The following is a 24,312-nucleotide window of genomic DNA, read 5'->3' on the forward strand; positions in this document are numbered from 1 at the left end:
ATGGATTCACCTGGTTCTCTGTGAGGCCTCAGATCATATGCTTCCTCTTTATTGCCCCAAATCCAATTTGTAACCAAATTCGGCTTAGATAACAGAGGGAAGTCAGATGTCTGCGGCTGCAAACTGATATCTCACTCAACCCCTTCATAAGAAGTGCCACAGGCTGTGCTACTGCCAATGACCCGAGCCTGAACATGTCATCTCAGTGCTTATTGACCCAATTCTGGTAACTGCTTACACACAGCTAAGAGAATTAGACTACTTCAACCAACAAGTCTGGTACATGCTGGAAATACACTTTATTCGTTTTTGTGGGGATGGGCCGAGTGTAAAGTTCCAGTCCAGTTTGATAGTTTGCTTTTAATACATTGATCTATCGCTTACTGTAACTGATCCCACTTTTTAATCAGATATTAAATCAAAAGATGATGTTTTATTTTCTCTCTTTTCATAATGCAAATGCAAAAACTGGAGAGGATTTCAATGAGTTATTAAATGAAAGTTTGTTTCAAACAAAAACTCAACAAAAGGAAGAAATAAATACAAGAGAAATCAATGACCAGATCAAAAAGGAGCAGGAAGAAGTAACTTCTGTCCTCTTAGTACACTTAATTTACTGAAATAATGGCCTTCCCTGCACAATACTTTAAAAATACAGTACAACATACAGAAATATACAGTAAATAAACTACACCAATCTCAATTATATAATTATTTGACATTTATAGTAAAATTAGTTCTATTTAACATTATATCTAGTAATAATTAATTGTTATAGAAATATATATTACTACTGAAAATAGATGATAACAATGCAGTACATAAATATATATGAAGGCCTCCATAACAGCATATACGTACATAAAAATAATATTAACTGATAAGAGTTATTGATATAACATAGAAACATAATGCAACCTGTTTTTGCTGTCACACCTATTGAATATGTTTCTTGTATGCCTTTTCAACTAAATTATATTTTTATTTTGTTTAAATTTGGTATCTAACTCATCTTCATCATATTCAATGATTTCCTTCCTGATGTTTTTACCACAGCATCCTCAGGCCACCTGTGAAAGTCCCAGTAATTTTAGGGTCTAAATAGCGGCTCATTAAAGTACTGATAGAGAGCTGCCTGTCCATTAAGACAGATCGGTCCCCTGTCCTTTTAAGAAACCAAATACCTCACTTAAGGATAAGTTTTCTTCTAGGGAAATGTGAAAAAGAGATCCGGTGTCATGGTCCGACCAAAGCGATAAACATAGATAAAACACTTTATTTGAATATATTATAGACTAATACAGCACAGCAATATGCTCCATAAGGCTAAGATATTAGCAGCAGGTCATTTAAGTCCTGTAATGTGCCCTTCTCATAATGACACTAAGTTGTGGGTCCTCCACAGATCGGAGTTGTCTCTCTAATACATTCAACAAATACTTTTCTTGGACTAAGACCTGGGGAATCTTGAGGGCAAATCAGTACCTCAAATTGGACATGCGGAAAAATATCAATTTATCATTTTATCTCTTTAATTTTTTTCACAATTTGATATCAATTAACAAAACTATCTGAATTGCATAGTTCCCCTGGGCAATCTGAGAAGAATCTCTTTGCAACAGGGACAATTTTTGTTCCCAGAATTTACTCATACCAAGTGGGGGCACAATTAAGCACGGTTATGTGTTACTTACTTTGATTTTTTTGAAGCACTTTGAGACATACTAAAAGGTGTGCAATATATATAATTTTATATGATATTTTTTGTATTAGTGTTAAAATGTTTGTTTAAATCTATTGTTTAAATCAATTTATTAATTACTTTATATATCCATCTCCATGCCTTCAGACTTTATCTTTCTCATTTTAATGAGCAGCACCAAATAGGTTTGTGCATCTTAACATTTGAGTTTTGAGCACCAATCTTTATAGATCACCCACAACATGGCCACTTATTGCACATACTAAAAAAGAAAAAAAGTTGTGCATACAATTTAACACTTTTTATTTTGAGTATTTGAAGATTAGGCCAATAATGTTTTTTACTCTCGTTTTCCACATTGATATCTAATTGCTCAAAAATATTAACATATGCACTGGTATACTGAAGCTGTATACAAAGAGAAGAAAAATCAATAAATATCTGAAATGCAATAACAGGTATTTTAAAAAACAATCCGTATTAATACTTCTTACAAAATCAATATTGAAACGTGATGTTGAACTGAACTGTAGCCAAAAAAATTTAAATTCAATTACTAAGCTCCCTGCAATACCAAGCCCTACCACAAACACACCTGTGCTTTCATTTAACCATTTCTGAATCACTTTTATTGGTGGCAGGGTTCACTTCCCTGGTGGAAAAACAGCTTACAGAAAATGCTTTTTATTTGAAATAATGGCCTCCAGTCCTTGGGGTAGGTGTCTTGCAACTTCCAGGTGTGTATTTGCTTCAGCACTTTTAATCAAATAATTAGGTCATTAGCAATACTCTGAAGAATATTGCATGCTAACGAGGCAATTCCGACTGTTTATTCAGGTGTATTGAACCTAGTGGTGCTCATGATCTGTGATTTGCCAAAGAAAACATCAGCAGCAGAGAATTGGCAACAAGATCAAGCTGCCTCCTCTGGATTCTTCCCTTTGGGCATCATGACACCATATGTTCCCAATTTAAGTAGCCAGGCCACCTTCCTGAATTGCACCTTGGACCACATCCGATACTCAGTTTTTTGTTAATTATATTGGTGGACTTTTTTCTCTTAGAACTAGCGGTAACTTCTTAAGTTATTTGAACTGTCATTCTGTTAAACAGGACCTCATGGGGTACCCTCTGCCCACTTTATGCATCCATAAACCTTCTCCAGCCATACCCCGGTGTCTGTTAAACCACTTTTTAGGGCCACTTTTAATTAATTAGGACCAGTGCAGACCAGCAACAACCAACAAGAGATGCAGTTTTGAAAGTTTCATCCAACTATGACAATTACGACACTGAACACAACCCACTTTTCCTGCTTGTAACAATAAAAAAGGGGACTCACTGCTTACTATATCCTATCCACTAAAAGGGTTCACCTGTCAGTGGTCATTGTATAATGCTAGATCAGTTTTTAGTGGTAAACAATCAGTCTTGTAATTACCTGATTCATTCTGAAAGAGTAATGGCTTTAATGCAGTCTTGGAAATGACCTAAATGCCAACACTAAATGGCCCGTTTTTAACTTTATTTATAGCTCTGTTTGGAAATATTTAAGCACTTGTAAAGGTGTAAAGGAAGGCAACCAGCTTTTACATCTGCCCTTTGCTTTGTAGACCCTGAACTGGAAGGAAGCCAAGCCCTAAAGAGGCTGTGATCACACAGACAGCAGTGAGAGAGAAAAAAGATCCATTTCCCTTCAAAAAAAAGGCTGGGTCATAGCAACAGCATGGGGTCTGTTTTAGTTTCCACCTCCTACACACTCAAGCATAAAATATTGTTCAACAATCACACTCTCCAATGACTCTCGGAGCCCTTTCCTCCCATCCTCCAGCTGAACATTTCCTGGGGAATTCCAACCAGGGATGTATTCCTTATGACACAGCAACTGCAACAGCTGAGAGGCAAATCATTTTTTAAAGAAGGTCATGGAAATACAGTGAATTTTTTTTTTAAACACAAACAAAGCAAGAACTCTGAGCACAGTGAGAGTATAGAACAACTCTCTACAGAAAAAAAAAAGCCTCAGATCATGTACATATACTGCAATAATTCCCTTTAAACATGTCAGCATACTGACATTATATATAGTGTGAAAGGTGTTAAAAGCAAAGATACTTTCATTGGCTTACCATAAGTAGGGCTTACAAACAAGAATACTTTAATATCACTGAGGGAGGATAGAGTACAGTTTAAACAGAGCTTGATTCTACTGTAATACACAAAATTAAAGGAATTCATCTTTTAAAAACTTCAAAGAACGGTCTAAAAATTGTATTTTTCTGTTGTCCTTTTAAACAGAAAATTAATCATGTGAGGAACATCTGTCCACTGTTTATAGCACAGTCGGTTGCCTCTGGTAGTTGCACGCTGCATGGAAGCTTGTGATATTGGAGTTTTGGTGGCCTAATTCTACAGTATGTGAGTAAATTTATGTGTGGACACAAATGAAGATGAGTATGTGTTTCATACACCACCCCAATCACTAAGCATACAGTAATTTGGCAAGCTATGGCATTAGAATGGATAACATGAATATGTTTTTTTTTTTTTGTAGTCATGAAACTATTTTGCACTTCTGACCTTTAAGCAACACTGTGCCACTGAGGGGCGCAAGACCTGTAACTAGATTCAACACCATTGAAAGGAACTGGCTGCACTAATGCAAAATTAAACAGTCTCCCTCTGAGTTTCAAAATGAGACGGCAGAGCAGCATGGACAAGCAAACTGAGTAATTATGGAGTTATTTGTAAAGACAAGGCCATATTCACCCCTCTAGCCTACATCTAAAAATGGAAAATATGCCTTATCAGGTAGTGGTCATCTATCTGTTGTTTTATAACAGCACCTTTTTATCTTAGTTAGATCTTGTGCTTAAGGAGAGCTCACACTGCTGTAAAGCAGGACTCTAAGTCACATGATCCATTCAGCAAGAGCTTTGATCCTCTCAAGTTACACTGATACCAAGTGCTATACTGTATATTCACCTTAAAATAAATATATATGTCTTGAATTAAACTAATACTGCGGTCAAAAATATTGCTTTATCAAATGACAGAGATTTAATAAAAGTCTAAAGAAAAGACACAAAAAAAATCCTTTTCTCCTATTGTGTTTACAGACAGCAGAAATCATACATATAAATATGAGAATATCTGTGTAGTTCAAACATAGTAACATTATTCTAGAGGTAAATTCACATAAATACTGATAATAAGAAAATAAATAGGTTTTGAATTTGCCATTTAAAGGAGAATTACATTACTTTGATTTTTCAGATTCCCATTAGCACTGCCAAAGCTATTCATCCTGGGGTTTACAGAAAAACTTTACAGTGTCTCAATGCAATATATACTATTACCCACAAAATGATACATTTTTAAATATTACATTTAAAATGGAACACACACTCCAAAATAAATATTCTAAAAAGCAAACGATCAAACACACAGAAAACTTACAAACACAATTAACAACACAATATTTAAACCACTCCCAGATTAGCAATGGTTTGTACCAATACATATTATGATGTTTACGCCAGTCCCTATTATATACATTGGTCACCCAAAGTAGAACTCAAAAATTTCTTTTAGAGGACTTTTTTTCTCTGTCCCATACATACTTAGAATGGTCCAAGGTGTAAAAATGACTTTACTCTATTTACCAAAGTTGACTCTTTAGGCTCCCATTGCTCAATTAATGAAAGTGATTTGGGTTTTATTCTATGGGCACACACGTCTCTCTTTCACCTGGCTACTTCGATAGGTCTCCGCCATTGATATATTAGTGATTCCAATTAAATATTTACAACTTCCTTACCTAAAAAGCTGCTACACCTGTAAACACAGTAGGAAGTCAAGCCGTGCAATCCCCCAGTTTGTAGCTAGTTAAATGCTTAGGGCTGTTGAGATGAAGCTGTTGTGGGTGGGTGGTGGGATGGGGTTTGGACCATAACACTAAAAAGCTTGGCGGATATTCCCAAACTAGCTTCAAGTGGAAGGGCCAAATCATCTTGAACTATGTCTTTTCTGCACCAGCATTAAGCGTATAATATATTGTATTCTGCAACCTAGAATTGGATGTTCCGTAAAAACTCAAAAAATATCCACATGGATGGATGGATGGATGGATGGATGGATGGATGGATGGATGGATGGATGGATGGATGGATGGATGGATGGATGGATGGATGGATGGATGGATGGATGGATGGATGGATGGATGGATGGATAGATAGATAGATAGATAGATAGATAGATAGATAGATAGATAGATAGATAGATAGATAGATAGATAGATAGATAGATAGATAGATAGATAGATAGATAGATAGATAGATAGATAGATAGATAGATAGATAGATAGATAGATAGATAGATAGATAGTTAGTGTTGGGAGCTGGAGTAGTACCATCTTTCTCGAGCAGAGTCCGCCGTGGATCCTCCTGAGCAGAGCCTCCTGCACAGCTGCTGCTCATTACCATCATCAGAGGATCCACTATATAAGCTGTCTTCAGACCTTGCCTCAATGTCGCAGTGTTGATCCAGTTGGTCAGCGCCTAAGCCTAGACTCTAAGTGTATCTTTGTGACTTTGAATCCAGCCAGGATTCTAACCGTTGTCTCTATCTTCCAGGAAACCTGTGTCTCCTCTGTGAAACTCTGGAAGAGCTAACCTGCCGAGCCGACCCTCAGAGCCAAACCTGAAGAACCATTGAGAACTTCCATGCAGCTCAGGACTAAGAGCTGGAAAACCCAAAGCCAAGGTCTGTTCATTTCTAGACGTGAGACGCTGTAGCAGCAAGCGGACTCTGCTGAGCAACTCCTCTCCAGATCCAACAGTGACTCTCCCAAAGCTAACCTCAAGAACCCTCAAGGTACAATCAGTTATCATCAAGAGATCAAGCTCCAACGTGCTAAACTAACTGAACTGTCTCTCACGCAGACTCCAGTGAACCAGTTTCCCAGGCCTGAACCCGAACCTGTCATAATCTCAGTGCTTGTCTAAATAAACTCTGTTAAAACCTTTACTCCCGTTTCCGCCTCAGTGGTGTTCTGCATAATTGGGTCCCCCTTGAGAGCCCACCATGACAGATAGATAGATAGATAACTAAAGTGAGCTTTTTAATTGAAAATATTTATGAACTGCTGAATTTCATTGCAGAATGTGTATGAAAGGTGTAGCAACCTTCTTTATGTTAGCCGACAGGCAATGCACAGCAACAGCAAGAGGAGGGGGGCTGCATTGATCCTTACAGCCAGGGAAAACTCAGAAACAACCTGGCAGCTCATGTCTTTTTTTTTTTACCTCAGGTTTTAAAATGAAAACTGTTTGTAAAAAACAGTCATCAGCAAGTTTATTGGGAACATCTTGTCAGTAGAGGGTCAGGGGCAGGTTTGCTCCAATGACTCTATTTTTTTTCGAACAAGAAAACATGTCTCGGAGATTTTGATCTATATTTCAAAGGTCTAAATCCACAACATCCCGAAAGTGGCTCTATTACAAATGCAGTAGCTTTGGAGGCTACTAGAGTGAAAGCAACTCAATAAGATTTCCCAGAAACTAGGTTTTGATGATTTGAGCTTAGTAATATAATGCATTATTCTGTAGAAATCAACCATCAGAAGATAGGTATACTGTGGCAATAAAAATGCAGACATGGTCAGAAACAGCACTCAGGTGGACAGTGGTGTACTGTAAAAGCAATTCTTTCTATACAAAGAGAGCATACCTGTGTGAAAAAAATATGTTCACACCATTACAACACCGCCACCACCAGCCTGAACTGTTCAAACAGGGAAGAATAAATCAAAGCTTTCACTGTCAATACGAAATTTTGACCCAAACATCTGTATGTCAGCCGAAATAGAGACTTTTAAATCCAGGAGACAATATCTAATCTTTTGAAATACATTCCTGCTGAGAGTTTACTTCCTAATCCTACTTTAGGTGTGGTCTTCATGTTTTTTCTGTCAGATATTATGCATCTAAAGATGGTATTCCACATTCTTTGATGGTTCGGCTCAATTTAATTCAGGTCAGTTTATTTATATAGTGCCAATTCACAACACATGTGATTTCAAGGTACTTTACAGAGACAATTCAACCAAATCATACAGTAAAATTCAGGGTTGTGGGTGAAAATTCCCAGCGGATAATCAGTTTCTTAAACACTAAGACCAATCCGTCTGCCACCATTAAACATTCACTCTTGGCCTCTTTTTCCTCCTCATTGAGATGCCAGGTTTAAACCCCAGCAAGACATTTTCACCACATCTTAATTACAAATTGCCTCAACTGTCAGCCAGGTGATTAGCAGTTTTATGTTAAGAAACATTCACCCAGTAAAATGGATAAGTACATTTTCTGCCCTGGCCTCTTCACCCCAGTGTAAGAGAGATAACATTTACTCTCCTGTACCTGTGCGAAATCACCAAACATCAAAGCCCTGAAACACATCCTCACACACCATATGAGCCTCTGTGTAAATAGAGAGGCCTCTAATCAGAGGATACACAACCTTCCTACAGGCTGGCATCTGGAGTGTGCTCTCCGACCTCTGCAAACATGCAAATGTCATCCAAAAGAATCATTTATCTTTATGCAATACATTGCCAAAATGAATCATTTTATAACCCAACTAAAATCCTTGCATATTTTGGATAAGTCAGCATTAAATGATGAGGGTTATATCCTGCAGGGCCACTAATCTCACACACGTCAATGTCAGCTTTGATGTTGAGCTGATCCAGATAACATTCAGGTCAAGTCCGAGTTACTGTACAGCATCCACATTTCCGTGCAGAGAGGCGCAAGGATGCTGAGGCTAAAGCTTTATTTAAACCAAAAGCCAAATATTTATCAGACAAGTTAATTAAACATCCATCCTCTTACCTATCTTATCTGTCAATGTCAAAAGCAGCCAAGAACATATTTAGCGAAAAATAAATAAATAAATATAAAAAAAAAAAAAAAAATACTTGTAAGGCTTTTCCAAACGCCTCAGATGAGGCAGATCGACCGATATCGACTGAGAAAGAATAAGGAGTTGGGAAACATCTCAGTGATGGGTTGAAAAGGTTGTCTGCAAGCTGTTAAAAAATGAAAAGCTGTCAGCGCTTCTGCTGAGCCAACGCCGAGCGGTGCGCCTCCCCAGACCTCTCCGGCAGGCAGGAGGAGCGCCTTTCATTAAGACAAACGCCAGGGTTCAAACGGGACGCTGAGGAGCATCTTAGAGGAAAACAAACATCCAGAACATCCTACCTGACGGCTCTCACTCCTTACAGCATGCGAGCTGGCTGGGATGTAGGCGAGGCGACACGCTCTCTGCAAGCGGGTCAGCAGCGCGGTTTGCCTGCCTGCCTCCTACACGCAGCAAGCCCCTCCTCGATTATCGTACAGTGGAGAGAGATGAGGGCTGAAAATAAATATATAAATAGAAAAATAGGATCTGTGCGACGTAGAGAGTGAAGCGGCGTCACTCCCATCCACTACCGACTATGATACATTTTGATTTCATATCAGGGTGGATTTAAAAAGGCTGCTAAGTTAGCTGTGCTGCTGAAGATAAGATCATACATTCATATAAAACTCCCCCTTTTGCGCGTAAATACAGTGACAGGAGACATAATCTGCCCAAAGTATCTTATTTTGAAAGCGCTCTGTATTTATACACCTTTCAACAGAGCTTGAGGAGTAAAATCAGAGGCTGTCTAACCTTTGATGTGGCCTTGGGCCCAGTTTTTTTAAGGGACCCATTTACAGTTTAACCAATTTCTCACCATTACACTTTGTTTCATTTTAGGCTTCCTATGATTTGCCTTTTGCGACATGTGAATTAAAAAATTTAATTGACAGATGACCTTTGATATGTGATTGGCCGAATTCAGGTGTACAAGCTGACGTATAACTAACTGCATAAAATAACGAGAAAAAAACACAGATTTTAAGACAGGATTTTTTTTCTAAAATAGAAATGTTCTAACTTTTGGGACAATATTTCAATTCATTTTATTTATATAGCACCAATTCACAACACATCATCTCAAGGTGCTCTACAGTTCACCAGATTATCCAGTCAAATTGATTGAAAGTTTTCTATCTAAGGAAAACCAGTTGATTGCATAGACTCGTTGACCCCGATGCAATCCCTCACACTAAGCATGCTTGTAGCGACAGTGGAGAGGGAAAACTCTCTTTTAACAGGAAGAAACCTCCAGCTGAACCAGGCTCAGTGTGAACGGCATTCTGCCGAGGCCGACTGGGGTTCAAGGAGACAGAAGCAGAGATGCAAAAAGCAGCTGTGAAAGGCGGCCCTGTCCAGGAAACACACAGCCAGGCAGACGAGCTCTGAGCCAACTTCAGTGTCAGAGGATGAAGAGAGCACATCCAGCCAGTCACAGTACATTTATATACATGTTTGAGCCAGAATGATTTGAAATTAATGTACTGTACCAGGGCCGTGCAGAGACCACTAAAGGGGCAGGTGCTCAAAAAAAAAAGGGCACATCTTATCGCATTTTAGGACAGAATATTAACAAAGTCACATAGCTTTCAGAGTTTAATGAACAATGATAAATTACAAAATTGTGAGACATACAATCAAAGCTAAGGGAAATCTCTACATAGAACTATGCATACGTAAAATATTTTATTAGTAATTTCTTTCTGCAGGTCTATTTTGTTATAGGAAAGTATTACAATATTCAAACCTGCAATTTAGCCAAAGATGTAAATCAGAGCTGGACCACCAGACATATTTTGTCTTTACAGAATTAAACTGTTAAAAATGCATACAAGGGCACAATGCATTCTTTTAGTGTACTGTAATCTATAAAAAAGAATGTCTGCCTGGTTTGCTGTACTGACAGTGGAGATGGAGACGGTCCATTCAGAAAAGCAGAGCTGCTGCATCAAACTTTAACGTGGAACTGCAGAAAAAAAAGAACAAAACAAACATTTTATTAATGCATGTCACCATGAGAAAAGCCTACTCTGTTTGTGTCTTAGTGTATTTTGTAAGTACCTATATACATTTTCTTCAATCTTGCCTCTTCGTTTTTTCTTGTCAGTTTCTCTTTTCTTTTTTTCCTCATTGTCTCATCTTTTCTGTGTTGAGTGAAGGTCAATGTCTTATTTATTTCAGTCTCTTGCCTTTCTTTTTCCCCCAAACTAAATCCAAGATTATGATGCAAAAACTTATTTTCCGTCATGGTGATTTAACTGTTTAAAAACAAATTCCCATCTTTTAAGCATTTTTGCTATTTTTGTTCTCTTTTGTTCACAGCAGCAGTTTTCTGTTAGCCATGTCTTTAAAAATGTTAATGACCTCACAGTGAATGATTGGCACATCCTTCTCGATTGCCAACAAAAAGGTCTGACAACCGATCCTCCTTGCATAAGCTGCGCAGTTTTGTTTTCACCAGCTTCATACATTATATCTATCATATATCTATCATGGTAGTTTTGGATGAGTTCTCCTTTAAGATACATTTACCTAACGCTAGAATAAATGAAATGTACATCATGCAGCAAAGGAAATTAGAAAATCAGACATATATCCATTATGGAGATGATAGGTTTTTGACGGGCGATGTGCCCCTATTGCATAAGTAATACTGAAGAATGTCCTACTGTCATTAACGACACAGGGAAGCTTTTTAGTTATCTTGCTTTGCTAGCAAAGTCATTAGCTAGCAGTTAGCTCATAGCACATGAACAACAGCCTAATGTCTGTATGATACAAATACTGAATCGATAGATAAGAACAGCTTTTCCTCACCTGGCTGTCTCCTCCCGCTCAGTAGTTCTTCAGAGAAAGAACTACTTTCCTCCGTTTAAACCGCTACTCTTTGCTAAAGTAGAGAAATTATACAACGTTCAAAGTTTTCCGTTGTCTGACAAGTAGGAAGCCTACTCCAGTATTTTCACCAAAAATTATGTTTTTTAATTCACAAAAAAACTGTTCTGTAATCATTACAGACCAGTTTTTTGTGAATTAAAAAACATAATTTTCAATGTAAAAGACTAAAAGCACAGAGTAAACAGTGTTTTAGATCAAACAATACTGCATCATCCATGGGGCTCATTTGGTTTCACTTACATCTCTATTCAGGTTGACATTGGAGAGGCGGTGCAGACTGAAGACATAGCCATCCGTCCGATCATGGTTGATCTTGCTTAGGGCCAAATGAGCAGCGGCCACAGTGTAATGTGGAATATCCGCTACCTTTAGCTCCGCAGTTAGCCGCCTTATCTGACTGTGCGAGAGGCAAGTGCGTCGTCACCGGCAAAAGGTCAAAGGTAACAATGTGATCGGAGGGCTTATTGTATTGTTTATCTTGCCAAAAAAGAAAAGATAATAATAATTTCAGTACATGTGTCAAATAAATAATAAATTATAATAAAAAAAAAAAAAAAAAAAAAAAAAAAAGGGACCAAAAGGGCACATTGGGATCATGGAGCAAAAGGGGCAGGTGCTCAAGCCCCCTTAGCCCCCCCCTCTGCACGTGCCTGTACTGTACAGTAATGCTGTATTTTCATATGAATTCAGTGCCACACAGGTGAACTAAATTGTTGATACCCCTCATTCAAAGAAAGAAAACCCACAATATTCACAGAAATATCTTGAAGCTAAAAAATTAGTAATAATAAATATAAATTCTATGAAAATGGAATGGACCAAATTAAGTTTAGATATTGCTTTTCAGCCATGTTTTAGAGAATGATTTAAAAAAAATAATCTCATGAAACAGTCCTGGGTATCAATGATAGCACTCTAAACTGAAATATCTGCGCCTCAAAGCAAATATTTTGGCCCACTCCTCATAAACAAACTGCTCCAGTTGTCTCAGGTTCAAAGGGAGCCTTTTTCAAATGACATGTTTCAGCTCCTTTCAAAGATACTCAACAGGATTTACGCCGGGGTTATAGACGTCACTTTATAATAGTCAATTTTTTTTACACTTTTAGCCATTCTTGGCTGTTTTTAGCTGAGTGTTTTGGGTCATTACCCTATTAAAGACCCATGACTTGCCAATTAGAGAACACACCTTGATTTAACATGTCCCTTAGGTCACATTATCTTCAGTCTGTTTTAGGGATGCAGTATTTTTTGACTAGGCTTTATGACGTTATGTTTTTAGTCATTCAGCATGGTTGGAAAGCAATGTCTGACTTTCATTTCAACTTTGTCATTGAATTTGTATTTAATATTACTTTTGTGAGATTCAAGTTATTTCTGGGATGAATGTGGGTATTTTCTTCATCAAACGAAGGGTGCCAACAATTCTGTTCACATCTGTATAATATAAAAGTGATGTAAAGCTACATATCTATCTGTTGGAATTGGCAAATGTTGATTAAAGGTGATTCCCAGGGGCTTGTTGTTTAGGCAAACTTCCTGTCTCTGAAATGAGGTGTTATAGGCAATGTGACTAGAGAGTTTATATTTGTGCCTAAACAATCAAAAACTATAGATTATACCAAGTCTTTACCCTGTTTGTGTTATTATTTTACAGGAACCTGGTAGATTTGCAGGTACAGTAGAGGAACAACATCCTCCATCACTTCTAACTTTTTTCTTTGACATTCATATTTTAACTAATAAGACAGCACAAAGTTCTTCGATTTGTATGTAAGATTATTTTGTATAAAATTTACTGAAACAAAGACAGATTTACAGTGCTATAAATCTCTTAATGTTTTTTTTTTTAATCAGAATTTTAGACTTTTTTTCTAACACACACACAGATGAAAAGCTGTTGTATGATAATGACAACTACCTCAATGTAAATGTGACACTGATAAGGTACAGGTTCCCATATCAGTGTCAATCAGGTTAAGAAACACCATGCAGTGACATAATCTGTATTGCTATTGGGCTGTGATGTCATTATCTATAATTTAAAAGGGAAACAAATATTAGATATGTTAATGTTTGTAGTCATGTTAGATGTGTGTAGACACCATGGTGCTGCAGCTTGTAGCACTGTTGCCTTGCAGAAAGAAGGTTCTGGGTTCGATTCATGGCCTGGGGTCTTTTTTCATGAAGTTTGAGTGTTCTTTCCGTGCATGCGTGGGTTCTGTCTGGGTACTCCTGCTTCCTCCAAAAGTCCAAAAACATGACTGATAGATTAGTTGGCTCCTCTAAATTGTCCTTAGGTGTGAGTATGTGTGCATGGTTGTGTGTCTCTATGTTGCCCTGCAGCAGACTGGCGACCTGTCCAGGTTGTACCCCACCTTCCGTCCATAGACTGCCGGAGATAAGCACCGGCTCCACCGCGAACTTGACAAGGATTAAGTGGATGAAGATGGATGGATGGTGAAATTACAGATATAAGCGAATTCAGTTTTAACCTCAAACTGATTATTGTTGAGGGTGAACTTGCAGAAAAGCCAAAGCCTCCTCATTGTTTCAAACTTACATCAGCTACTTATTCAGCAATGAAACATAAAAACATAGAATGTGCATGTAAAGGCTAAATTATGCATGATCTGGACTTCTTAACATCCCATTAAAATTATATATTGATATACCGGTATATATCAATCAATTATCCAACTCTACAAGCATGACAACATGCTGTTTTTTGAGCACATACTGCCCCCTAAAGGAGAACTGACAGCAGTGGACCTACATAAAGGTTGGGAGGCAATAGGGGTTGACTATAAAAGCCCATTGCCACCAAACTGATAAAAAATAAAAAAAATAAAAAAATAACAACAACAACAACAACTTGTATCTCCTATAACTAGGACTCAACTATCCATTACTATGAGATATTACCTCATTATTATGACTTAGCCAGATCTTTCTGTTTCATTGTGATATACTTTTTCCATTTTTGTTTTTTAAAGAAAGTACACCACCTATATTTTACTATTTAGATGTTTTGACAGAAAAGCTACCATTACTTAGTTTTAACCTGTTGATTAATTTCAGGATACAGAATCTGAAAGTACAAAAAGTAGAGACATGAGACATGTGAAGAAGAAAAAAAACATGCTTCTACAATAAATAATGGAAAGCTACAAATAAAAAGCATTCCTATAATATGATTCAACATTACTGATAATCTCATGGCACTCCGGCCTCCAAGAAGGGTTGAAAAGTACAAGTAAAGGACGTGATGTGGTGAGATGGACAAACATTTCCAAGAAGTACCTCACATAGGATGGTACATTCGTGCCACTGATGCCCAGTAACCAGGATGCGCCACTTGAACTTTGTAATGTGATGGGTGGAGTTTTTAGATCCACTTTTTTTGGGATCTTTATAGAATGAAAAGGTACCTTAAACTAGCTATGGACATCCTTACCCATGAGTGAGAGTAAAAAGTCCTGTACAGTAGAGCATGTTTGGAGACAGCATAAAGTGGATACACTCTGCTACATTAAGCAGTTGTAAAACCAAGATGATGTATCAAATATATTATATAAATGTATCAAGCCAAAGTGTAATACTAAATTATGTTAGCACAAGAAACAAGTATTCTCATCTCTGCATGAAATCAGTGGTCCTGTAGCTTTCCTTCTTGTCCCACAAGAGAGCAGCATTGGTCTACGAGCAACGCCTAGAGCACTTAAAGCCAACAGTTATAATTAAAAAGTGATTTTTTTTTTAAACAGTAACATTTGATTAAATGTATCCTAATGTACTATGTAGTACTTCATAGCGTTTTTTGTGTGGACAAATGTTTTAGCTCAAAACTGAGACACTTAAAAATTTCTAACAAAAAAAGATAGACTAAAATACTTATTATTTAATATTACCGCAAAACATATGTGGTGATTTCCTGATGTAATGATCAAGTCTAAAATGTTTTTTTTATTATTACTTAACAGCACAAAGTGACAAACAGAGCATAAACCAACTTTCTCAATTAAAAACCCTTCAGGCCCTTATTATAACGTAATCTTAAAAGATTGCGGATTTGTATTCATGGCCTAATCTTGTATGCAAAGTGGTTTTTGTTAACGTTGATGTAAGAGCCTGTGTTTACACATTGGAAAAAGCAACACATGAGTTGGAAAAAAGTAATTTATGAAAAAAAGTGGTCGGTGCCCTTTCAGGGCCTACATCACTCTGAGCAGCACGGTATCTACTTTGGGTCTATGAGCTTTGTGTTGATTTAGATATCACCATGGGAACCAGCACCAGTAAAAGGAAAGTGGGTGGATCCTGGTTCAGTAGCCAAAGGGGGTGTGGGTTAGATTTATTGCTGTCCTGCTTCATTTAAAACATCTCTGTGCGTCAACCTGGCAGAACCGCAGACCCTCCTTCTTCTGGAAAGATCAATTCTTGCTGTCTAAGCTGTACATTGGAAACAACCATTTGGATTATCTTCATTTTCAGCATATAAGGTAGGCAATTTACTACTATGTTTTAGGATAACATATGTTTTTTAAAAATCTATTCTAACAGCAGCAAATTCATATACAATTGTGATTTTGCAGAGTTTCCTGCCTTTCGCTAGAGAATCCATGTGGGTGGTGGAGAAGATTCGAACGTCAGTAGAAAGATCTAACCTGCCTGTCCCGTCAGCAGAGTTCAACTTTAAAATAAGTGCCATCATGTTAGGAGAAAAGACTGACAAATCCAAGCGGATTCCTCGCTGTCCTAACATCATCACCCCTGACAACATCCCAGAATTCTGCATCCCACCAACAATCTTATCCTTGCAGGAGAAGAACTCCGAACTGAAGGGAACAGCTCGTGCCATCAGGATTTCTCCCTGTGAAAAGGCTAAACCAGAGGCTGAAGTGACATTTTATGAGCCACCACTAAATCCTCATATAATTCAAGTAGAAAGTGTGGATGAGAGCCCTTGTGATGGCTGCAGTGATGAGGAAACCACAAACGCAGATCCCCAGAGCCAGGCCGCCTTGTCCCTCCCTCATCTGGCCAAAGCTCAGACCAGCTATGGCTTTTGCACCTTATTAGAGAGTCCCCACACTAGGAGAAAGGAGTCCATTTTCCATTCTGACTTAGGTTCCTCTCCTCTGCTGCTGCCCAGGAGTCGTTCTAGCACATGTACCAAATTTTCCCACTCCACCTCACCATCCTCCTGCCCATCTTCATTCAGCCTCAACAACCTGACCTCCAGGCTTTCACCCAGGGGCTGCACTCTGAACTGGCAGGCCCCTCTGGACAGTGACACAACATCTTCTACTGAATCCTCCCCTTTCAGCTCGCCCCTGCTGTCCAGATGTCCTGGTAAGTCTTCCCTTTTCAAAGCACTGAGCCATGAACTGTTGCTGTCAAGGAACATAAGAAAAGCAATGGTGTCCAGAAACAATTCCTTGTCAACAGACGAGGGCAGCTCCACAGACAACAGTCCGAATATCATGAGGAGGGCCTCAGAAGGGCTAGCAGAAGGCCTGCCCAACAGCTACAGCCTGGCACCACCCAACATCTTCCCGATGGACTTGACCTTGCACAGAGAGAGGGTAATGAAGGAAAGAATGGTGCCTGTAGGAAAGGATGGCAGCCTCAGACTCTCAGCAGAGTACTGTCCAGATAACCAAAGACTGCGAGTTCGGCTGATCAGCGCCGAGGGCCTTTATCCTGTTTCCATTGACCCAAAGATTATCAACTGCAGCGTCAGCCTCTCCCTGGTCCCTGGAAAACTCCAGAAGCAGCGCAGCACAGTCATAAGAAAGAGCCGCAATCCGATTTTCAATGAAGATTTCTTCTTTGATGGTATCTCAGAGGAGGACATTAGCCAGCGATCGCTTCGCTTCAAAGTGGTGAACAAAATGTGCACCCTGAAAAGAGATTATCTCCTAGGTGACTGTGATCTCCCTCTATCAAGCATTGTAACAATGTAGATTTAACAGCCTATTTAACAGGTTTGTGTTGGGGCTATTTATTTGAAGAATTGTACTTACAGTTTTGTATTTATTTAATTATGGAATGCACTAAGGATGTTTGTCTTGAATCTGTTTCAGAGTAGATCATTATACAATGTCATAAACACAAACTAAAACATTGAAAATGTGTTTCCTTTGTGGTATAGGTGAAATACTTAGTTGAATATTTAGATGATATCTTGTTAACGAGGATGCAACAACAGCTTGTTTAGTCAGACAGCAAGCATCTCATATTTCCTCTAAGCCTGTTGTTTACTTTCTGACCTTTGAAATGATTAAAGTATAATGAGAAACCAGAAACCTTGCAGGTTTGTCTGTCATCGAATCATCATTGATTATGTATATATTTCCTACTCTTCAACCAATGGATTTGTATTTAATAAATTTTTTTAGCTCTAAAACGTATGTTTTTTTACGATTCATATTTTTTTTACCATATGTTTCTTTCTTCTATAAAATATACTTTTACTGTAACTTTTCTACAGCTAAAATAATGAATAAACTTGAAATGATTCAATCGTTTAAAAACAGGATTTCTCGATATGGAGCATAATTATTTACCACATTCAGCAGAGCAACACATCCCCTCATGAGACGGTAATATACGGCTGCTTTCATCCAAAAAGATCAGACTTAAAAGAAAAGGGCTTCAACTGCTGCGAGTAGTTAAAGATTAAAAACGTTTCCCATGGTTCAGAAAAGCTTTAAAAGCAGTCTCACAAGTATACTGGATTAACAAAATGTTAAAACAACAAATAACATATTATCAGTTGTAATAATAATAATAAAGCCATCTACCTTTGTTAGTATTAATATTGTTAATAAAGAAAATTAAGAGGCCTTTCATTTTGGAATCAGTAATTTTCCATGTTGATTCTTATCCAGATTATTTGTCTCAAAGGTCTAAATTTCTCTCTGTTCTTTTATTAAAATAGTAATGTTAGTATTTAGAAGAAATCTATCTAGAAGACACCTTCAGACATCCATACATTGGACAATGGACAATGGACAATATCTGTAAAGGTGAATTATTCTGCTCAGCACTACTCACTGTTGACTCAGCTGTGAAACAATTGGCATTAAATCAAAGTTTATGACCTCAATCCCTTATCTGGTCAACCACTGATAAGATTCGAAGGGATTTTAACAGTAAATCTTGGAGATCTTTTTCTTTCCTTTTAGTGTTATCAGAAAACATCCATTGGTCTGAATGAAAAAAGTAGAAGTAATGCTGATATATGAAATGAATGATGCATGTTTTTACATATAAGAGCAAATTTTATAATTAATTTAATTAACTTAATTTATAATTAAGTTAAAGGCCCACCAATATATTGCTGTCAATTTCAATTGACCAGTTAGGTCATTCAAAGTAATAAGTAGAGAAGATGCCCATGGGAACTACTAAGGGTGCAGTGGAGGATGTTCTTTTTCCGGGTGGATCATCAAAATGAGTGGTCCTCCTAATTGTCAATCATTCTTGTGATATGTTTACGTAAGGCTGTCCTACTTGCTTGTCCCCATTTTCATTTACCAGTGGTTAGTCTGACATAGTGGAAAAATTGCAAATCTTCTTTTAGAAAGTAAGCTTGTAAGAGTGATGCAAGCAACAACTTTTAAACAGAGCGTGCACAAGGAGAAATGGGCTCATGCATGCTCTTGTAAGCATTTAATAAGCATTCCCTTGCAAGAGCCGATACAGGGTTGTGCGTGTGCAATTTTTTTTTAAAAGTAGATAGGGTGGGTCTTTTCAAAAATTCACGAAAATCGTCCACTATACCTTTAAGGAGCTGCAGGGATCCATTAAACTGCAGGGATCCTGCTCTCATTCACATGTACAGTAAATAATGTACAGATAAAAACTTCTGGAATCAAAAATAATTAAGCCAGTTCTCAGTTAAATGTTTCAGATTTTTGTAATGTGTAATATGTTTTGTAAAGTGTGCATTTAAAATTGTCCTTTCACTGACCCATTGATTTGGCCTACAGTAAGAGACCATTTTGACCACAAACTCCTCCAGAAACATGATGTATAAATTTTGGTTTAATGTTCAGCCGTCATTACACTGTCATGAGTACAGAGCAATGAAATGAACTCTCTGCATTTAACCCATCCCCTTGGGTAGCAGTGGGCTGCCACTGGGTTACGGGTATTTTTGCTCAGGAGCCCAGAGTGGCAGTCTGTGGAAGTGGGGCTCGAACTAAGAACCTCAGGATTCCAAGCTCCACGCCCTAACCACTAGGGCACCACTCCCCCATTATTGACTGACTGAATTTAAATATTTTTTGTTTGATACCATTGTTAAAGACAGAGCCAGACTTCACATTGATAATTTAACAATATCTTCTGTGGGAAACATCTGTCTCCTCACAAACTGTTCTCCATAAATGTAAAAGCTGAACTAGGGAAGTACGCTTGCTTAATCTCAAGTGTCCTAGAACAGTTGCCTGGATACATTTGCTCATCACTGTTACACTTTGCACATCTAATGCATGTTTACAACATGCATTAGATGGGGCAACAACTACATTTATAACCTAAAAACATGCTTTAATACTTGGAATCCATTTCACTTCAAATCTGAATCAAAACTAATAGGTTCAATGGGTGAAAAGATAACGTTTTTCAGTATGAATGCTATCTCCTTCTCTAACCATATCACAAGTTTCCATTTAACAGCTTCCCCTCTGAGAGTTTGTTTAAACATGGTCTCTTATCTTGTTTTCTGTTTTGTCAGGTTACTATTTTGGTTCAGAACAGTGGCATACATTTCAACATGTAACAAGAAAACCTTAATCATCCAGTTCATACCAGTTTCTTATGTTCTCAGGCTTATCTTTTTTTTTAAAGAAAGCACAGCATCTTTGTTACCAAGTCCAGAGAACAGAGAACTTGTTGGGATAACGCAAGAACAACAGCTTATGTTATTTAATGTTAAAATAATATAGTGCAATCACGTCATATACTTTGTACATTAAGTTTGTAATACTAACATCAAATAAATACCAAAAAAGTATTTGTTTAATGGTCTTATGTTGCTTTTGCAGCTCTTTAAAGCTGGAATAAAATAGAGTAAACTAGAAGGTTATGAGTATTAATTGTCAGGTTTCATGTGGTAAACTAGATTATCTTGATGTTTCTCAAGGTCTTCACATAATTTCTCTCTTATTTCTTGGCCTTACATATTCTGTAGTTGTACAACAAGTTGAAAATTATCATAATTATTAGAATCTAAATCAAATCTTGATTCAAATCTTAATTCAAATCTTGGTGTATCTGTTTAATCCAGTGTATTATTAAACAAAAACATTCTCAATAATATTGTCATTATTAATATCCATCTATCTATTTTCTGCCAGAGTTATCCCAAATAGGGTCACGAGGGATGCTGGTGCCTATCTCCAGCTGTCTACGGGCGATAGGCAGGTTACACCCTGGACAGGTCGCCAGTCCATCGCAGGGCAACACAGACAAACAGGAAAAACAACAATTCATGCACACACTCACACCTAAGAAGAATTTAGAGAAGCCAATTAACCTAACAGTCATGTTTTTGGACTGTGGGAGGATATAAAATATAATTAATAATATAATAATCCTACAATAATAATATTAGTTAATATAAAACTTAATTAAATTCACTGCAACATTTATCCTTGAAATACATTATACAATGTAGAGTCCATCCGACAACCCGTGCCTTAAACACAGACCTCAACTCATTTTGTTGGGATTTTATGACATTGAAAAGGATAAACTGCTATCAGAAGACCTAAGTCCTAAAAATGTGTGTGTTTTTTTATTTTTTTTATTATCCCACTTTACTTGCCATAAATAATATTGCATTAATACTTAACTTAAGTCCTCTTGAGTTTAATTTTATCTCAAATCTTACAATAGTAAATTATACAATTTGTAATTTTATGTATTTTTTAAATGTTTTTTTTTCTATAAAAATACAAATGTACAGTAAAGGCTGATTTATACTCAGAAACCAGGTCCTCTGCGTGTGCACCTCTCTGAAAGTGTAGGTGACCACAGACACTGCCGCAGACAGGAGGCCTCTGATTGGTCAAATCTACATCCTCTCTACAATATGCATATTCCCTGTTTTGTACCTTACCCGATTGTTTTTTGTTGTATGACCGGCATTGTGAAAAACGATTTGTGAAGATGGACCAGCTAAAAGAGCGAAGCGTGCGAGAACGCTGGGACCCTTTTTCCACCTGGATCCCCGCTCCTTTTTGCCCTCATATGTCCCTACATGGTTACACAAACTTGCCTCTTGCGTTTTTCAACTTCCTCACTGCCTCGGCCGTATCTAGACCCACAGCTAGTATTTTATTGTCCCTCTTGCGTTGTGGTATGGAATAACAGCGCATACCACACTTCAAAATTGGGCATAAATCAAAAATATTTGCGTCATAGCTGCGACAAGCTCACTGCGACACACTGCTGCGGGAGTATAACCAGCCCTTTAGAAAACATCCTAGGTCATCTGACATGACATATTAATTTCCGGAATAGTGGAGTTTGATCATTATTTTATACATTCAATGCAGTGCATCTGGACATAATTCACAGTGCTATACCTTTTTCAACATAGCTGTATTATGGAATTATTCCAGATAATAATAACATACCATTAACATTATGAGTATCAGCACCTCCAAATCCGAGGCCATGATTCTCAACCGGAGAAAGGTTGACTCCCCTCTTCAGGTCGGTGGAGAGTCCTTGTCTTAAGTGTAGGAGTTCAAGTATCTCGGGGTTACTTCAGGAGCTGAGGTGGCTCAGACATCTGTTCCGGATGCCTCATGGTCGTCTCCCTCGGGAGGTGTTCCAGGCATTTCCCATTGGGAGGAGGCCTTGTGGAAGGCCCAGGACATGCTGGAGGGACTACGTCACGGAGCTGACCTGGTGTTGCCTCAGGATCCCCCCAGAGCAGCTGAAGGAAGTGTGTGTGGATTGGGAAGTCTGGGCATCTCTGTTTAGACTCCTGCCTCCACGACCCAACCCCGGATATAGCGGAAGAAAATGGATGGATGGATTATTGGATGGTGGATGGCATAAATATAATCTCCTTCCTTAAAATTCTACACACAAAAGTTGTTTTTTTTTAAATAGTTGCAAATCCATTAAAATTAAAAGCCACTAAATCACATTAATGAATTACTATCTTTTGTTTAATACTTTGTTGTTTAACCTTTGGCAGCATTTATAACGTAAAGTCTTTTTGACTTAGCACACCTTCGTTAGCAGTTTTGCCCCATCTTCTTTCAAGTACCGTACATCTCAGGCTCCATCATGTTGGATGGAGATAAAAGCCTTTTACAGATCTCTACAGAGATATTTACACTTTCCTGCTCCCCTATTAGTTATAGAAGCTCATGATTTATATGCAGCCAATCGGCAAAGATCTTACTACAGTATGTGGTTGTTCTCATAATTTTGGCATTTGACCAATCAGACATCTTAGATGCAGCAAATTTCCTCTTTCTGCAGATATGGGAAAAAGTCCTAGTTTGTCTCAGTCGATCAAAGTAAGTGATGATAAAAATAAAAGCTAACCACGGTAAGTCCTTGAAATGCACACATTTTAAAGTTAAATAGAACTACAGCTGGCCACTCATGGGTATTCACAGAGTGATCTAGAAACCACCCCTGTGAGGTCTCAACTCTGTGCTTTTGGTCGCTGCCCCAGTCCAAAACAACAATAAAGCTATTGAGCAGGTTTTCATCTCATTTTCTGTATTATTTATCTGTATTTTGCTCCAATCATCTATCCCTCTATCTTCACTAGTCTGCCAGTTTCTGCTGCTAAAAGGCATTTCCAGTGCATAAGGTTACCACTGCTATGCTTCAATATAGCAGTGGCTGGTTTCCTCTAAACATAGTAGCTGGCATTCCAGCCAAAGAGTTGAATGTCTTTCTCATTAGACCAAGGAACTATATTCCTAATGCCTGAAGGTCCTCCTTTACAATTTTCAGATGTGCTGCCATTTGCCTTTTTATTAAGGATTTACTTTGGTCTGGCCATTTTACCATACAAACCTGATGGATTCTCCTTCAGGAAGCTTACTGTCCCTCAAAAAAAGAAATGCTGGAGTTTTTACACTGACCATGTGGTTTCTGGTTACCTCTACAGTTGACTGGCTGTCTAAAGCCAGTCAACTGTAGAAAGAGTACAGGCAGTTCCAAACCTCTTCCAATATAAAATAGAAAATCCCTTTATTGTCCCACAATGGGAAAATTCTGGTGTTTAAAGCAGCACAAAGATTATAGAATATGTTCTCTAATATTCCCTGCCAACTGTGGGATCTTATGTAGACAGATGTGTGCCTTTCCAAATCATACCATTCAGCTTAGTTCCCCACAAATTGACTCCATTTATGTAGCAGAGATGGCATCAAGCATGAAAACAATGTGATGTTGAAATTCATGGCTAAGTAAATACTCATAGGAAATTCAATAGTTTTCTATTTATAATAAATTTGCAGCAAGCTCGAAACATTTTTTTTACATTGTCATTATTAAATATTGTGTTGATAGTTTTGATAAATGAAGGAGATTAACTTAAGTCCTAGGCTGTAGGAAAACAAATGCAAATTCTGAGAAAAAGGAAAATGTAGAGCAATAAATGTGAATGTTGCTCCAAAGTTTAAGGTTTAGTAAAGTTTCCTTTACCTAGTCTACTGATTATTCCATCCCTCCCTCTGTTTTCCCTCTGTTCTGAT

At 37.8% G+C, this 24,312-nt stretch overlaps 2 protein-coding genes across 3 annotated transcripts in view; one reads left to right on the top strand and one right to left on the bottom strand.

Moving 5' to 3' along the window:
• tln2b (talin 2b) overlaps nucleotides 1-9,084 on the bottom strand; it is a 138,493-nt gene extending 129,409 nt beyond the window's left edge. For both annotated transcript variants that reach the window (XM_038268820.1, XM_038268819.1), the window contains exon 1: nucleotides 8,965-9,084. The gene's annotated coding sequence lies outside the window, so the exon portion shown is untranslated. The remainder of the gene's footprint in view (nucleotides 1-8,964) is intronic.
• A 6,859-nt stretch (nucleotides 9,085-15,943) lies between these two features.
• c2cd4a (C2 calcium dependent domain containing 4A) lies at nucleotides 15,944-17,874 on the top strand. Its single transcript, XM_038268883.1, has 2 exons — nucleotides 15,944-16,065; nucleotides 16,159-17,874. Exon 2 carries the CDS (start codon nucleotides 16,186-16,188, stop codon nucleotides 17,530-17,532), a length of 1,347 nt encoding a protein of 448 aa, XP_038124811.1. The 5' UTR covers nucleotides 15,944-16,065; nucleotides 16,159-16,185; the 3' UTR covers nucleotides 17,533-17,874.
• The last annotated feature ends 6,438 nt before the right edge of the window (nucleotides 17,875-24,312 follow it).

This window comes from Cyprinodon tularosa, unplaced genomic scaffold, assembly GCF_016077235.1.
Source record: "Cyprinodon tularosa strain WSP-4 unplaced genomic scaffold, ASM1607723v1 ctg71, whole genome shotgun sequence".
Lineage (NCBI taxonomy): Eukaryota > Metazoa > Chordata > Actinopteri > Cyprinodontiformes > Cyprinodontidae > Cyprinodon > Cyprinodon tularosa.